At 42.9% G+C, this 16,937-nt stretch overlaps 1 protein-coding gene across 1 annotated transcript; it reads left to right on the top strand.

Moving 5' to 3' along the window:
- Positions 1-1,824: 1,824 nt before the first annotated feature.
- Positions 1,825-14,081, top strand: LOC134396155 (zinc finger protein ZFP2-like). The gene is made up of 6 exons (XM_063122547.1): positions 1,825-1,891; positions 4,824-5,927; positions 6,138-6,267; positions 9,899-9,966; positions 11,231-11,354; positions 12,628-14,081. Exons 2-6 carry the CDS (start codon positions 5,166-5,168, stop codon positions 13,725-13,727), a joined length of 2,184 nt encoding a protein of 727 aa, XP_062978617.1. The 5' UTR covers positions 1,825-1,891; positions 4,824-5,165; the 3' UTR covers positions 13,728-14,081.
- The last annotated feature ends 2,856 nt before the right edge of the window (positions 14,082-16,937 follow it).

The raw sequence follows: 16,937 nt of genomic DNA, 5'->3' as shown, positions 1-16,937 counted from the left end.
TAGTTTCATTGTCGTACTGCTCTAACAATCAAGAAGTTTTTCCTGATGTCCAGCCGGAATCTAACTTCCTGTAACGTTAGATGGAGCAGTAGATGAAGGTGCCGGGCCAGGAAGAATGGGGGCTGGGGGTGGCGGGGGTTGGGGAGGAAGTGGTCAGGGATCCCCCCCCTTCCAAGGCAATCTGCTAATACTTCAATATTACTTGCTGGTTTGATTAAATATTTGATTAACTCAATACAGGGTGAGGGTGGGATGAGTGTGTGCAGCATGGTCTCTAACAGAAGGCAAGATATTTTTTCTGGTTTGGATTGGTTTTTTGTTGCTTCTGGTTCTGTTGGTTCATTCAGATTCCCCCCCCATTTTTTTATTGTTATTTGGGAGAGACAAATATTAGTGTGGATTCCCCCCCCCCCCCCCGCAGACTGATATGCATTGTTAAGGTTCAATGTGGTTTGTGATTCAAGCGTAAGAAATATTTGTAACATTGGGATGATTTGTTTATGTGGAGGGGGAAATAACACGCTTCTTTCTGTCCAGTGCTTAATGTGACTTCATGGAATGTCAAGGGGCTCCAAAATGCTAACAAACAGAAAATGGTTCTTCCTAAGCTAAAAGAGCTTAACGTTGATGTGACATTTTTACAAGAAACCCACCTGACCGCTGAAGACGCCCACTTGTTAAGCAAAGCCTGGGTTAGTGAGGCTCATGTAACACGTACTTCAACACATTCCAAAGCAGTGGCAATTTTAATCCATAAACGACCTTTTTCTTTGCGACAGATGATTGATCCTGATGGTCGCTTTTTAATTTTGGTTGGGAAATACATGGATAAAATCATTGCTATGATTAATGTATATGGGCCAAGCTAAACAATATTCTTTTTCAGCAGGAGGAATTTGCCTCAACTTGCTTGCAATACTGGGAAAATGGGGAATGTCCCGGCAAAATTTTGGCACACTGTCTTAAACATCAAAAAGATTGAAATGTCTTTTTCGCCATTAAAGATGAGAATAACATGATACATACTTCTGCTACAGATATAAATTTACAGTTTTAAAGGTTTTACACTGAGTTTTATAGTAAGGGTAGCAAGATATCGGAGCAGGATATGAATACTTTTTTTTGCTTCGATTAATTTAAACGAAGCACCTAGTGAAATTCCCTCTTCATCACAACAATTAAAGCTGCAGGAGCCTTGCCTAGGCAGGGCTCCTGCAGCTTTAACTGTTGTGATGAAGAGGGAATTTCACCAAGTGATGCATGCATACAAATGACATCTGCTGAAATTCCCTTTTCTACACAACTGTTAAAGATACAGGAACCCTGTCCTCCTTTCCATAAAGCTGTTATCTTTGCCTGCAACTAGTCTTTTGTGGTAATTGTGATTCCCCCCCACCCCATTCTTCTTCTTCTTATTTATTTATATAGCACCAACGATGTACTATATCGAATGTGACCCATCAGTCACATTCATACTTCCCTGCAAGTTTTTTAAATTTATTTAAATACTTCTATTATTCTATTAAACATTTCTTTCCTGCAAATGTTGCTCAAGGCCAGCAACGCCAGTATACTATAATAAAACAACAATAAACAATAAAAAGTTTCATTAAAAAACCAAATTGGCCAAGGTAAAATACGTCAATGCAGTCTGGAGTGAAACAATGAGGATGCTACCAAATCTGAGATTGGTCCTCTCAGGGTTAACTCGAACAGTCGAGATTGGGTTCCTAGAGAGGAAGGGCGAAATCTGGGGAAAGGAAAAATGTCACTACCATAGAGAGAAAGGGAGAGAGTGGATTATTGTCCCACCCATCTGCAAAGTGACCTAGCTCTGTGTATTTCCTCGGTGCAGAGAGGAGTTGGAGGCTGAGGCAAAGAGGAGGCGTTGGTAAGTTAAAGGGAGAGTGAGGGGATTATTGGACCCATGGGGAGGGAAAAGCAAGAGATTGCAGGATGGAAGAAAAGAGGGTGAGGCTGAACCCCCCTCTCCAGGGGCAGGAGACTGGGGAGAATGACTGAGTAGCTGGTTCATGCAGGGACATAAAAATCTACATTATACCAGGTCAGAGTATGTATTGAGCACAATATTGTCTGTTCTGACTGGCAGTTGACCCTGCAGAGTTTCAGGCAGAGAGAGTTCTTTTCCCCACCCTCTGCTGCCTGGGTCTTTTTTTAACTGCAGATGCCAGTGACTGAATATGGGATCCAGTGGTTCAGTGAAATAATGTCAAACTCTGGACTCTATATTCTATGATCCCCTATCTGGACTTAACTGTCTTATGCTCCCCTCCCACTTCAAATCGTAATGTGTGCTATTATTTCAACATGGGGTAAGCCAGGCACGCTGCGTTTAATCCTACTCATTCTCCTGGACTTCTGCCCCTCAGCCCTATCCTGACAGCAGATGAAATGCAGGTAGTCTTGGCAGTATTGCACTATTGCTTTTAAAGCACTTTGAAAACGTTTTGAAACCTGTATATGCAGTGTGTCCTGGGCCCCAACAGTTGTCAAAACTGTTATAAAGTGCTTTAAAGCAGTAGTGTAGATCCCCCTCCCCCTAGGTGTTTCTATGTGCTTCTTCTGCCTGCATGCTTTCTAACTACAACACATGCAAATCATCTACCACTGATTTGTGGGGCTCTCTTGTCTCTCCGTGGTCAGGAAAGAACAGGTGAGCTTGTTTCATTGCTTGCACAAAAGTAAAGAAAATGTCTTCACATTTTATCGCCTGCCTCAGTGCACAGCCCACAGATCAGGATTCGGGAAAGAAAATATGGTTATTTCTGAAGAAAAGGTGTTGCTAAATAAAAATAAATAACGGAGGGGGTTAGGGTTCTCTTAAGGAAGGGTTCTGTGTTGCTCAGAAAGCTGGCATATTGGTTTTAAAAGCATTTTAAATCCATCCTTCTTCGAAAAAAACTGATGGCAGCATCTTCATAACAGCCCTGTGAGGAAGGCTAAACTGAAATGCAGTGACTGGTTAAATGTTCAAGTTGTTGTTTAATGTGGAAACAGAAACATATCTGGAGCAGCTATGGAATGCCCAGAAGGTTAAAATTACATTTGCAAGTAATTATAACCCTTTTGCTGTTTGGTGGTCATTCCAGATGCCATTTTAAAACAACAACAACAATAATAGTAATAATAAACAATAATTAATAATTATTTAATTTTATTTTTTCAGTGCTGCAGGGGAGGGAAGTGAGGCCTACCAGGCGTAGGGCTGGTCCAGGTCTGAAAATGGCTCTGGGCCTCCCAAATTTTCCCCTACTGATACAGATATACACACCTCATTTCACTTCAAGCATAAACATTCCTTTGACTATAACTGCCTCACACTCTTTATATTTGTTTGTCTCCTGCATTGCATTATTTAACTGTATATTGAGTTCTGTAAAATGGGGGAAATCCGTCAATAAAGATTTATAGGTTACTTTAAAAGATGCAATCAGGATTGATTGACTGATTTCACAAAAACAGCATCCTTTATTATAACCAACCCAGATTCACAATCTGCTGTGTGAGATTTTGAGTTCCACAGAACTTTTCGTCATGCAGGAGGTTAAACAAAAGCTAAGGATTTTTTTAAAAACAGTAAAAAAGATGCATAAAGAGTCACTCTTTATACCAATAGATGGTCACATCTATTTCACCATCTTTTATATTTGTAAAAAAGGTGGGCGTTGTTGTTTTTTGCTTAACATAAGGACATAAAAAGAGCCCTGCTGGATCAGACCAAGGGTCCATCTAGTCCAGCACTCTGTTAATACAGTGACCAACTAGGTGCCCACAGGGAACCCACAAGTAGGACACGAGAGCAACAGCACCCTCCTGCCCATGTTCCCCAGCAGCTGGTGTACATAGGCATATTGCCTCTGGTACTGGAGGTAGCTCATAGCCATCAGGACTAATAGCCATTGATAAGCCTTCTCCTCCATGAAATTGTCTAACCTTTTAAAGCCATATAGCCTCGTGTGGCGCAGAGTGGTAAAGCAGCAGTTTCTGCAGCCAAAACTCTCCCCACGGCCTGAGTTCGATCCCAGCAGAAGCTGGTTTCAGGCAGCCGGCTCGGGTCGACTCAGCCTTCCATCCTCCCGAGGTTGGTAAAATGAGTACCCAGCTAGCTGGGGGGAAGGTAATAACGGCCGGGGAAGGCAACGGCAAACCACCCCGCTATAACGCCTGCCAAGAAAATGTCAGCGAAAGCTGGCGTCCCTCCAAGAGTCAGTAATGACTCAGTGCTTGCACGAGAGGTTCCTTTCCTTTCCTTTAAAGCCATCCAAGTTAGTAGCCATCGCTACGTCTTGTGGCAGCGAATTCCATAGTTTTAACTATGCGCTGTGTGAAGAAGTTCTTCTTTTCATCTTTTCTGAATCTCCCACCGATCAGCTTCAAGGGATGATTCCAGGTTCTAGTAATAATAAGAGAGGGAGAGCAATGCACCTCTATCAACTTTCTTCATACCACGCATAATTCTTTGCACCTCTATCATGTTGCCTCCTCTTTTCCAAGCTAAACAATCCCAGCTGTTGTAACCTTCCCTCACAGGGGAGTTTCTCCAGTCCCTTGACCATTTTTGTTGACCTTTTGGACACATTTCCCCATTCTACAATACTCCTTTTTAGGTGTGGCGTCCAGAACTGTACCCCATATTCCAAGCACACACAGCATTCCAAATGTTTACTTGAAATTTGCTTCCCTGGGATTTTCACCTGTTAAGTTCTTGCACTGCCCTCTGCGGCAATGTCGCCACTTCTGCCCCATGAAGCAAAACATGCCACGCACATGTCGTTCACTGCCATTTTTGCCTATCCTTCTAGCAGACAGGAGAATATCTTGGAATGTCTTCCACTTTCACACAACAATCGCTACGGAGAGGCATAAGAACATAAGGAGAGCCCTGCTGGGTGAGACCAAGGCTCCATCTAGTCCAGCACTTTGTTGATGAAGTGGCCAACCAGCTGCCCACGGGAAGTCCACAAGCAGGACACAGGTGCAACAGTGCTCTCCCTGTCCTTCTGGACCTGCACGGCTGTAATGACAGGCCCAAAGCCTGTCAGATACTTCTAACATAGCAGCCAGATGCACGTCTAACATATTTGCTGACGGGGACGACGACGGAGGGAGTGTTCGGTGTTCGGATCATCCCCCTACAAGAGGTGATGGCGGAAGGGAAGGAAGGAGAGGTCTCATCCCTGGATCACCAGTTCCGGGCAGCGCTAGAGAAAGGGATGGAGCCCAGAGTGAAATTGGAGAGGAAGAACCCCGTGGATACCGAATCTGAGATGGAACCTAAAGGCCCAAGGAAAGTCCCCAGAACAGCTGCTGGGGTGGGAGCCATTGGGCCCGAGGAGCTGCAGCAGCTGTGGGAGGCCCAGTGGCAGGCCTTCCTCAAGGCCATGGAGTCCCCCCACTCTGGGACAGGGAATCCGCAGCTGCCAGAAACGGCTCTGTGGGGAGATCCTAAGGCTTCCCTGATCTGTTACAAGACGGTCACTGCAGCTGCCCAACAACCTAGAGAAGAGTATTTGACGGGCCCCAATGGAGCAGCCCAGCCAGCACATGCCATGGATCCGAGAGAGAATGAACCCTGTGGGCAAGTGAAAGAAGAGACGGAGGAAGACCTCGCCACGGAGGTCCACCGCCAGCGCTTCAGGCAGTTCCGCTATGCCGGGCCCCGAGGGCCCCGAGAGGTCTGCAGCCGGCTCTGGGAACTTTGCCGCCAGTGGCTGAAGCCGGACAGGCGCACCAAAGAGGAGATGCTGGACCTGGTGATCCTGGAGCAGTTCCTGACCATCCTGCCAGCGGAGATGGCGAGCTGGGTGAGAGAATGCGGAGCGGAGACCAGTTCTCAGGCGGTGGCCCTGGCTGAAGGCTTCCTCCTGAGCCAGGCAGAGGACCAGAAGCAGCAAGAGCAGCAGCAGGTGAGAGCATTGCATCCAGGAGGTCAGGGATGTGAGTGAGGATATCCTAAGACTCTCTACCAGTTCCCCAACCTTTTTTGCCAATCATTCAAGGAAGTTTGCCCCATTACCCCAAGTCCCAACTCAATCCCCCCCTCCCCAGAATTTTGCATCTGTTGTTCCTTTTCTAATTCTTGTCTTCTTTCCTTTCAATCCTCATTGCTGTTTCAGGTACCGAGTCTGTTTGCAGATGTGAGACCTAATTCTGCTGTGGCAGAGAAGCCTCCATCAGACTCCGGACACCAGAACCCCCTGCCAAGGGGTATCAAGCAGGAGGGTGATGAAATTGTCATCTTTGGGGGTAAGGATTCATTGGGGAGGTGGTCATGTTTCAATCTGGCTTCACACTCTTAACTCTGCAAATGATCTCTGGGCTGCTTTTATGTTTCTTCAAGAATTTTGTGTTTCTTCAAGAATTTTATGGGGGAAGACGCTTGTCTCCAGCCTTTCGTACAGTTCAAAAACAAGCTCACTGTTCAACACTCTCTGAGGCCAAGTGGAGAGAAATGTGTTTTCATTTGACACAAATAAAAAATGAGTATAAACATTTTGTGGAGGATCACTCCTTATCTAGGGTATCCCATCACTTATGGTACCAAGCGTGGATAACAATGAGAACAACAAAAAACTCTCAGGTTATCACATCCCTAGAAATGATAACCACCTTGAGGAGGGCTAGTTTGATAACTACATGAACGCTTACTCCATGTATTAATTGTCCCAAATCCATTCTACTGCCAACCATAAAATATGAACCCCTGTTTACCTGTTACTCTTATTCTCTATAGTAGGTGGGGATAGACATAGGGCAAAACAGACAGGAAGTTCATATTAAGTATTTTTAAAATAATAATCTCTTATATAAAAGCACAGAGTCCTCCTCCAATCCACTTATGCAAATAGGAGAGAAGTCAGAGGCAGTGGATTGGCCTACTGGTTGGTGATGTCACCACCAACCAGTAGGCCAATCCACTGCCTCTGCCTTCTCTCCTATTTGCATGTTCTCTCCTATTTGTAGTTATAGGCCTTTGCATGTTCTCTCCTATTTGCACTTATAGCACTTATAGGCCAATCCACTGCCTCTGCATTCTCTCCTATTTGCATGTTTAAAAAGTCTGAGCTCACAGGGCCTTCTATGGAAGTTCCAAGAAAAATTACTGCCATCTACCAAGAAAAATAACTGCCATCTAGGGAAGTTCCAAGATAGAAGGCCAGAGGGCGCCTCCAAACCACTTCTAGGTTTTGCCCTCTGGCGTCATCTAGGGACGTTCCTCAGAACTGCGGCCTTCTGTGGAAGTTCCAAGTTCCGAGAAAGACAACTGCCAGGAGCTTCCGGCCTACTAGCCGAGGGGCCAAAACCCACTAACCTCCTCACCAGACTGCGCCTCCTCACAATGAGAAAATAGTGAATATGCCCCCAAAATGTAAACGAGCTGTTGTGGAAGATGCAGCAATGAGGGAACTGGCTGAAAGAAGTGCTAACACAATAAATACACCTGTCGTATGATGGGCTTTTTCGCTAATAATAATGTAACTATAGCAGAATATGTTTACTTAAACAGAAGGCATGTTACTGTTAGTCACCATATGTTACTGTTTCCTTTAATGGTTCACTCATAAACAACAAAGATGTTTCTATTGCCTTAAGAAGCTGGCTATATTTTATCTCTAGTTCCACTTCCTATCATATTATTATTATTATTATCATCATCATCACCATCATCATCATCATCATCATCATTTCTTTCTGGCTCATGGCAGTTTTTCTAGACGAACATGATGGGCTTTGCCAAGTCATGTTGTCTTTTACCGAGTCAGGAATTTCCTGACAATTAAGCATGTTTTAATTATGACTGCTTTCTGGATGTTGGTGTGGCTGTATTTTGATAGGCATTATTATTATTATTATTATTATTATTATTATTATTATTATTATTGGATTGAGGCTAGAAATAACATTAGTACAACAACACAACATAAATCAAATACATAAAACTAATTAAAAGAGCATATAAGGATACTGTTGTTTTTATGCTTCTTACGTTTTTAAATTTTGTATATTTGTTTTTAATGTTTACCGTTTTTACCTTTTGTAAACCACTCAGAGAGCTTCAGCTATGGGGCGGTATATAAATGCAATAAATAAATAAATATAAAACCAATACAATATTAAAATAACAGTCAGGACATCTTAAAATTCTTAAGTTTAAAATTCATCTGGGTAGGCCTGCCGGAAAAGATTAGTCTTTATGGCTGTCTTAAACTCAGAGAGAAAGTTAAGTTGACGAATCTCCTCCGGCAGGCCGTTCCATGGTCTGGGGGCGGCAGAAGAAAAGGTCCTGAGTAACAGTTGTTAGCCTAGTTTTGACTGACTGAAGTAAGTTCTCTCCAGAGGACCTGAGTGTGCGAGGTGTATTGTACAGAACAAGGAGATCCTGCAGGTAACCTGGACCCAAACTATGTAGGATTTTAAAGGTTTTGTACTTCGCCCGGAAACTAATTGGCAGCCAGTGTAGTGAGGCACTTTCCCTACAAAGTTCCACCACAAGCTCTACTGAGGGTTTAGTCTGCAGTCTTCCTTTTGGTAGGGGTTTCCTGAGTCAGGTACCTTTAAAGGTTTCTCAAGGTGTCTCCTGCAGTCTTCAGTTTGGTCCAGCTGTTGCCTCAGGTAACATTGCACCCTCACTGTCACTTCGGCGCCTTTCTGAAGGTTACCTCAGGTGTCTTCCACTCCCCACTCACAGTCTTTCTCTAGCTGTTGACTCAAGTGATTCTAGCCTCAGGGTTGTTTTTCAGTCTTCAGCTCTTTCCCCAACTTCAGATGCCGCTCACTGACTTATTTATTTATTTGTAACGTTTATATTCTGCTGAATATAATAGAATCTCTCGTTGGTTCACAAGATTAAAATATAATGTTAAAAGACAATATTAAAACACTGCATTAAAACATAGCATTAAAACACTTCGAACTACAATAAAGAAGCAGTGAAATGGAGTGGCCTAATTAATTTACTTACAGCCCAGGGACAGCCTAGGTGAACAAGTGTGTCTTCAGGAGGTGTTTAAAAGAGGCCACATTTTCTGCCGCTCAGACTATACAGTAAAAAAGGCAGGTGCCACTACAGAGAAGGCCGGCCATCTGGGTACTTCATGGTGACATTCCGTCCATTTTGGAATGACCAGCAGAACCTCCTTGGCTGATCTTAAAGGTCGCCTGGGTATTTATTTATTTATTTATTTATTTATTTATTACATTTTTATACCGCCCAATAGCCGAAGCTCTCTGGGTATGTATAAGGGAAGGTGGTCTGCTAGGTATCCTGGTCTCAAGTTGTGTAGGGCCGACTTCAGACTGCCCTAACTTAAGTCCTACCTCAGCTCTGTCTGATCCTCTGACTCTACCTCTCTTTATATGCACTCCAGCCAGGCTCCTCCAGCCAATCAGCTCATTTTGGTGTTGAATTCCCGCCTCCCACCCTCTGGACTGTAATAATGGACCAATAGACTTCAGTAGAACTTCCACAAGTTAACCAATCCTATCTGACCACAATTTGATGCCACACTCCGATATAAAAAGACAGGAAGCTCATAGAGACATAACATAGCCACCCTATTGGTAACAACAAGCAATAAAATGGCCGTTTCTCAGCTGGCAGATTTCCATCTTCAGATTCCAACTTTGTATCATTTCTCTGGCCCCAGCCAAATTAAAAGACACCAATTTTTCCCTTTTCATTTCACCCTTCATGCATCAGTCACTGTGCCACAACAAAACAGTAACTTTTACCTCAGGTAAACAGAGTTTCTTTACGCATCCAAAATGCAAAGAAAGGATAAGACATCTTGTAACACTCATGCGAACTTAGATTTGCATCACTTTCAGTGGAATCCTATGCATTCTGCTAATTTCACATCATCTTTGTATCCTACAGGGGCAGGAATGATGCCAGCAATGAGGACTGAACCATCTTTTCTTGGGGATGGAGTGAAACCAGGCCAGGTAGGCTGGGGAATGAACACTGGGGAGACAGTCAGGGACAATATGGCTGCAAGAAATGCAAATGCTATTTTGGGCTGCATTAATAGAAGTATAGCTTCCAAATCACGTGAAGTACTGGTTCCTCTCTATTCGGCCCTGGTTAGGCCTCATCTAGAGTATTGCATCCTGTTCTGGGCTCCACAATTCAAGAAGGATGCAGACAAGCTGGAGCGTGTTCAGAGGAGGGCAACCAGGATGATCAGGGGTCTGGAAACAAAGCCCTATGAAGAGAGACTGAAAGAACTGGGCATGTTTAGCCTGGAGAAGAGGAGATTGAGGGGAGACATGATAGCACTCTTCAAATACTTGAATATATTTGAAGAGTGGAGGGCCAGGATCTCTTCTCGATCCTCCCAGAGTGCAGGACACGGAATAACGGGCTCAATCTGGCTTCCGGCTGGCCATCAGGAAAAACTTCCTGACTGTTAGAGCAGTACGACAATGGAAGCAGTTACCTAGGGAGGTTGTGGGCTCTCCCACACTAGAGGTATTCAAGATGCAGCTGGACAACCATCTGTCAGGCATGCTTTAAGGTGGATTCCTGCATTGAGCAGGGGGTTGGACTTGATGGCATCAGAGGCCCCTTCCAACTATACTATTCTATCATTCTAAATCTGTCTGCTGTTTGGCTCTGGCAACCTAAGATCATAGGCCTGTCCTGCTATTCTACCAGCAAATGGTATTCAGAGATTTCTGGCCTCTCATCCTGGAGTCGTCTTGTCCTCCACTAGGATGACATGAATGTTTAGATCTTGCTGTATAATGACCCACTATATCTCCTTAACAAGGTAAACTATTATGAGATCATAAGAAGAGCCCTGCTGGATCAGACCAAGGCTCTATCTGATCCAAAATTCTGTTCACACAGTGGCCAACCATGAGTGCAACAACAGCATTCTCCCACCCATGTTCCCCAGCAACTTGTGTACATAGGCATACTACCTCTGATACTGGAGGTAGCACATAACCATCTGAGCTAGTGGCCATTGGTAGCCTTCTCCTCCAGGAATATATTCAACCCCCTTTTAAAGCCGTCCAAATTGATGGCCATCAGTACATCTTGTGGTAGTGAATTCCAGAGTTTAACTATACACTGTGTGAAGAAGTCCTTCCTTTTATCTGTCCTGAATCTCCTACCAGTCATCTTCATGGGATGATCCCACTGGATTCTAGTATTATGAGAAACGGAGAAAAATGTCCTTAGGAATTATTTATTTTTGTACAGGATCTTGAGAACTTTCAGGAGGTTGCTGTGTGTCTCAAGGAAGAATCAACACTATTGGATCTTGACCAGGGAGCCCCACACAGACTAGTCATGGAAGAGAATTGCAGGATCATGTCCTCTCTCGGTAATTTATTCATGTATTTATTTAAACTATTTTTATCCCATTCTTCAACCAAAAAGGATCCTTGAGTGGCGTATGTATAATCAGTATATAAGACAGCCTGTGTCCAGAGGCTGACAGTCTAAAAAGACATGACAGTCCAGGTAAAAGGAATGGGGAAAGAAGAGGAAGAGGAAAGAGGTAGAGCTACCTCTTTCTCTGGTGGATGATAACATCTATTTATTATTATCAAGTCTCTCTTCAAACCTGATGATATCCTCCTTAACTGGGATTTGGGATGGAAAGAGGTCTACTTATTTCCCCATCCAGAAGACTTAAAGAAGGCTTCATTCCTATTATGTTTCATTCCCATAGAAAAACATCACCTGACTATTCCAGTATGTAAACCTGTCTCTTGCCTTATTTATTTATTTAGAATATTTATATAACGCTCCCCATTGAAAAAATTCGGAGCGGTGTACAAGGTAAAATGAAAATAAAAACAGAATAAAAACAGTTAAAACAAAATTTAAAAGAAGCAATAACAGTAATCCAAGGCTGCATGTTAGAGAAAGGCTTCTTGGAATAAAGATGTTTTCAGGAGGCGCCGAAAGGAGTACAAGGTTGGTGCCTGCCTGACCTCCAGAGGCAGGGAATTCCACAGGAGGGGCGCCACCATGCTGAAGGCTCTTCCCCTGGTGGATTCCAATCGGAGGATGGATCTATGTGGAACCACCAGGAGCAGGCCCTCGGATGACCTCAGTGACCGGGCAGGTCGGTAAGGGAGAAGGCACTCTCTCAGGTATCCTGGTCCCAAGTTGCCTTAAAAAAGATGGGCCAAGGACATTTGGGATCTTGTGTACGCAAAGGGCATACTTACTTATTTACATTATTTATAGGCTACCTGGTAACAAAAACATTATCTGGGTGCATATTCTGCTGAATGCTAGACTTTGTCTTTATTTTTCCCCATCATATTTCCATCCTACTGTAACTCCAGCAGCTCAGAAGGGGATGCATTACTTTGTCCACTAACCTTCACAACAATCCTGCATGGTAGGGTAGGCAAAGAAAGGGTAACCGGCCCAGGTCCACTCAGAAAGCTGCATGTCCATGGTCCAGTGGTCTGTAAAACATCAGCTGTTAATTAATGCTAGGTAACAGAGGCTGTTAAACACATGGTAAGGCCTCCCTCCCGTCTAAGTCTTTTGAGGTACTTCCTTTAGAGAATGTTCAAAGCTCTATTGAAGCTCTATTTCTAACTCAGGGTTTTACCAATTCCTTGTCTGCTTTCCAGAAGGTGATGGGTGGCAAATGGAGAATGCAAGAGAACCACGTGGGATGTCACCAGGAAGGGACAGATCTAAAAATACTGAACAGCAAAGAAGGAAAACTAAAGGAACTCATAACACGAGGAATAAATCCTCTGCTTTTCAGGGTGGTGAACGCGATGATATCGAAATCCAGGAAAAAATCGATAAAAAGGAAAACAATAGTTTCCATGTGCATATGAAAACTCTCCCATCTCAACAAAGAATTAACCTAGGACAGAAACCCTATAAATGCCTGGAATGTAAAAAGAGCTTCAGTCAGAGTATCGACCTCACCAAACATCAAAGAATACACACAGGGGAGAAACCATATACATGCTTGGAATGTGGAAAGAGCTTCAGTCAGAAGGCAAATCTCACTTCTCATCAAAGATTTCATACAGGGGAGAAACCTTATGAATGCTTAGAATGTGGAAAGAGCTTCAGTCACAAGATAAGTCTCACTTCTCATCAAATAATTCACACAGGGGAGAAACCATACAAATGCATAGAGTGTGGAAAGAGCTTTAGTCGGAAGATGAACCTTGCATCACATCAAAGAGTTCACACTGGGGAGAAACCACATAAATGCTTAGAGTGTGGAAAGAGCTTTGGGCAAAAGACAGATCTTACTTCTCATGAAAGAATTCACACAGGAGAAAAACCATATAAATGTTTGGAATGTGGAAAGAGCTTTCATTTCAGACAAAGCTTCACGTACCATCAAAGAATTCACACAGGGGAGAAACCATATAAATGCTTGGAATGTGGAAAGAGCTTCTATCACACAACAAATCTTACCTATCATCAAAGAATTCACACAGGGGAAAAGCCATTTAAATGCTTGGAGTGTGGAAAGAGTTTCAGTCAGAATGCGGACCTCACTAAGCATCAAAAAATCCACACAGGGGAAAAGCCATTTAAATGCTTGGAGTGTGGAAAGAGTTTTATTCAGAGTGCAGAGCTCACCAGACATCAAAGAATTCACACAGGGGAGAAACCTTTTAAATGCTTGGAATGTGGAAAGAGCTTCAGTCAAAAGACAAATCTCATGTCTCATCAAAGAATTCACAAAGGCGAGAAATGATGCAAATGCTTGGAGTATGGATTGAGACTGAATCACAATTTAACTCATATGTTATGTTTGAGAATCCACTTATAGAATGCAGCTTATAAATGAATATAGGGCCAGGAGCCATACTCAATCACTAACACAACAAAGGAACTTAAAGGTTGCTTTTTTCTTCTTGTCATATATCAATACATAGTGAGAAATAACAACCTACAGACCATAACTATCCCTAGAATTGGGGTGAGGAGGTTAGATTTTCTCCATTCAGTGTGGCTATGCTGCAAATCTCTTTATTAAATATTTTATTTTTGTAAAAGGGTTGAGAAGAAACAATGTGTATTTCAGAATTGAGTAGATATGTGCAGTTAGCAAAACCAAATAATTATCCATATTTATATATCCGCATAGGGCCTGTGTGTTCCGAATTAGAGAGCTGAAATAATTCACATTTCATAACAATTGCAGCTTGTCTTCTTTCTTTGTCTTCTAATGCATCTGTAGTCTCATGATAAATAATCCCTGAAGGCGCCCCTCTTTCCATATCAATCTGCCAGTGCTTTGAGAACCTCCTTTATCAGAGGCATGCTATTTGACGAAAAAGGAAAGGGTTTTCTCAGCAGTGGCACCCCTGTTACGGAATGGCGCCTTCTCTGTATTAGGGCAACAGTTTCTTATTCATCCAGACATTTTAGCCTGTGATTTCTGTAGCTGTTTTGAGGATTTTGATTGGCTGTTTTATTGTTGCATTTGTACTGCGATAGAATTGTACACTGCCCTGAAATCCTAAATGCAGTATACAAATGCTATAGCCAAATAAAGAAGCTCAACGTTTGCTACCTTTCTCTGATTTTTCAGGACAGATGTGGGAGAATAGCTTGGCACTGGCTGACGAACACTTGAAAGACATCAGCCAGGTCTCGGGTGTTCTCATTCATTCATTCATATCCCATCTTTTTTCCTCCAATGAACCCAAGGCGGCATACATAATCCTCCTCCTCTCCATTTCTATCCTCACAACAACCACCCTGTGAAGTAGGCTGGGCTGAGAGTCTATGACTGACCCAAAGTCACCCAGTGAGCTTCCATAGCCAAGCAGGGACTAAAACCCGGATCTCCCGACTCCCAGTCCAAGTCTTTAGGCACTACACCACACGCTCTCATTACTAATAAACAGATTAAAATGAATATTAAACTAAGAAATATATTTTAAATAACCTGCACCTAAAAAAAGGGACATATTCCCAAATGGAGCAAATTTTGGAGAATTTATTTTGTGAGTCATGGGTAGTGACAAAGAGCTTTATGAAGCCCTGGACTACTACTCTAACCTCTGGAACTGTCATTCATTTTCTTTCGGCTCCAGCTTTTACGACTTCACTGTATTGTCCACCCCTTTTCAAATATCTGCTGGGTCTTAAGGACTAGGAAGTTGCTGCTTTTGACAAAGGAATGATGATTGTTAGAGCAGTACGACAATGGAATCAGTTACCTAGGGAGGTTGTGGACTCTCCCACCCTAGAGGCCTTCAAGAGGCAGCTGGACAACCATCTGTCAGGGATGCTTTAGGGTGGATTCCTGCATTGAGCAGGGGGTTGGACTCGATGGCCTTGTAGGCCCCTTCCAACTCTGCTATTCTATGACTCTATGAGTTTTCCAACCCCCCTGTTTTGCCCTCATGTTGTACTTTTACTGTGGTGCTGCAGCTTACACCTTGCCCCTTATCGTAACCATCTCTTTGGCATGGTGCCTGTACCACTGAGTTAAACAAAATGTTGTCTGATCTCTGTGGCTCATTCATTCTGCAAGATCGAAGCTGCTAGAATATTGCACTTAACACATGGTTAAACTATGGAATTCGCTACTACAAGGTGCAGTGATGGCCACCAATTTGGATGGCTTTAAAAGGGGCTTGGATAAATTCCTGGAGGAGAAGGCTATCAAGGACTACTAGCCCTGATGGCTAAGTGCAGCCTCCAGCATCAGAGGCAGTAGGCCTGTATTCACCACTTGCTGGGGAACATGGGTGGGAGAGTGCTGTTGCACTGTGTCCTGCTTGTGGGTCCCTGGTCGACAGCTAGTTGGCCACTGTGTGAATAGAGTACTGGACTAGATGGACCTTTTGTCTGATCGAGCAGGGCTCTTATGTTTTTATGGTAAATAAAGCAAAAAAAAAGAAAAGAAAACCCTTTTCCTACAAAAATAAAATAGAGTGAAAAAGATGTGCCAGATCATGGACTAGAGGAACTTCGACTATGGGGCGGTATATAAATGCAATTAATAATAATAATAATAATTAAAATAATCCAACAGCCTCTTATGTTCTTATCTTCACAGACAGCCCTACATCAAGAGTGTTTTTATAATCCAATGTAGAAGTCACTGGACCACGGATGACATATGCAAATTTAGATGTGTAAATCTGTAGTTTGGGACATACGTCATTTTTTAAAATTTATTTACAATTATTTTTAGATTGCCTTTGAGCACGAAACCCTTCCAAAGCAAAATACATAATAAATGAAACAATACAAAACAGTAAAATTCCATAAAAACACCCCCCAAATAAAACTGACAGTCCCAAAACAACAATTGACAAAAGGCGAAGAACAACTGGGTCTTCATAGAATCATAGAATAGTAGAGTTGGAAGGGGCCTATAAAGCCATCCAGTCCAACCCCCTGCTCAATGCAGGAATCCACCCTAAAGCATACTTGAAGGAGATGAATAAAGACCCAAAGGAAGCTCATTGTTTAAGTTTGGGGCTATTTATTATTATTAATAATAATAATAATAATTTATTTTTTTATTTATTACATTTTTATACTGCTCATCAGCCAAAGCTCTCTGGGCAGTGCACAATTAAAACCATAAAATACAGCAAGTATAGATAGATTGAAATTCAAAATATTTTTTTTTAATAACAAATGTAATAAAAGAGCAGTAAGGTACAAAATCAACAAAAAATACCGTAAAAGCGAGGCAGGTAAATTGCATCAATAAAACCAATTAAAACACACACACCAACGGGTGAAACCAACTGGAGTCTGAATACAGGGACGCTTTTGAGATTTAGTTCCTCTAGTGATTAATTCAAGAGTCTCGTTCGGGTTCCTAGAGAGGAAGCGATAAATCTGGGGAGGGGGGGAAAGGGGTCGATATCACTGCCATAGAGATGCAGGAAGGGAAAGGGAAGAGAGAAAAGAGCAAGCAGGCGCTCCTTCCTGT

The sequence above is a fragment of the Elgaria multicarinata genome, chromosome 3 (assembly GCF_023053635.1).
Source record: "Elgaria multicarinata webbii isolate HBS135686 ecotype San Diego chromosome 3, rElgMul1.1.pri, whole genome shotgun sequence".
NCBI classification, from domain to species: Eukaryota; Metazoa; Chordata; class Lepidosauria; order Squamata; family Anguidae; genus Elgaria; species Elgaria multicarinata.
The sequence above is the reverse complement of the archived record's forward strand: the minus strand, read 5'-3'. Positions and strand labels throughout refer to the sequence as shown.

Coding starts and splice junctions, on each gene's coding strand:
- LOC134396155 (XM_063122547.1), top strand. CDS start 5,166: ATGGCGGAAGGGAAGGAAGGAGAGGTCTCATCCCTGGATCACCAGTTC. Junction 5,928..6,137: donor AGCAGCAAGAGCAGCAGCAG/GTGAGAGCATTG, acceptor TTGCTGTTTCAG/GTACCGAGTCTGTTTGCAGA. Junction 11,355..12,627: donor CAGGATCATGTCCTCTCTCG/GTAATTTATTCA, acceptor TCTGCTTTCCAG/AAGGTGATGGGTGGCAAATG.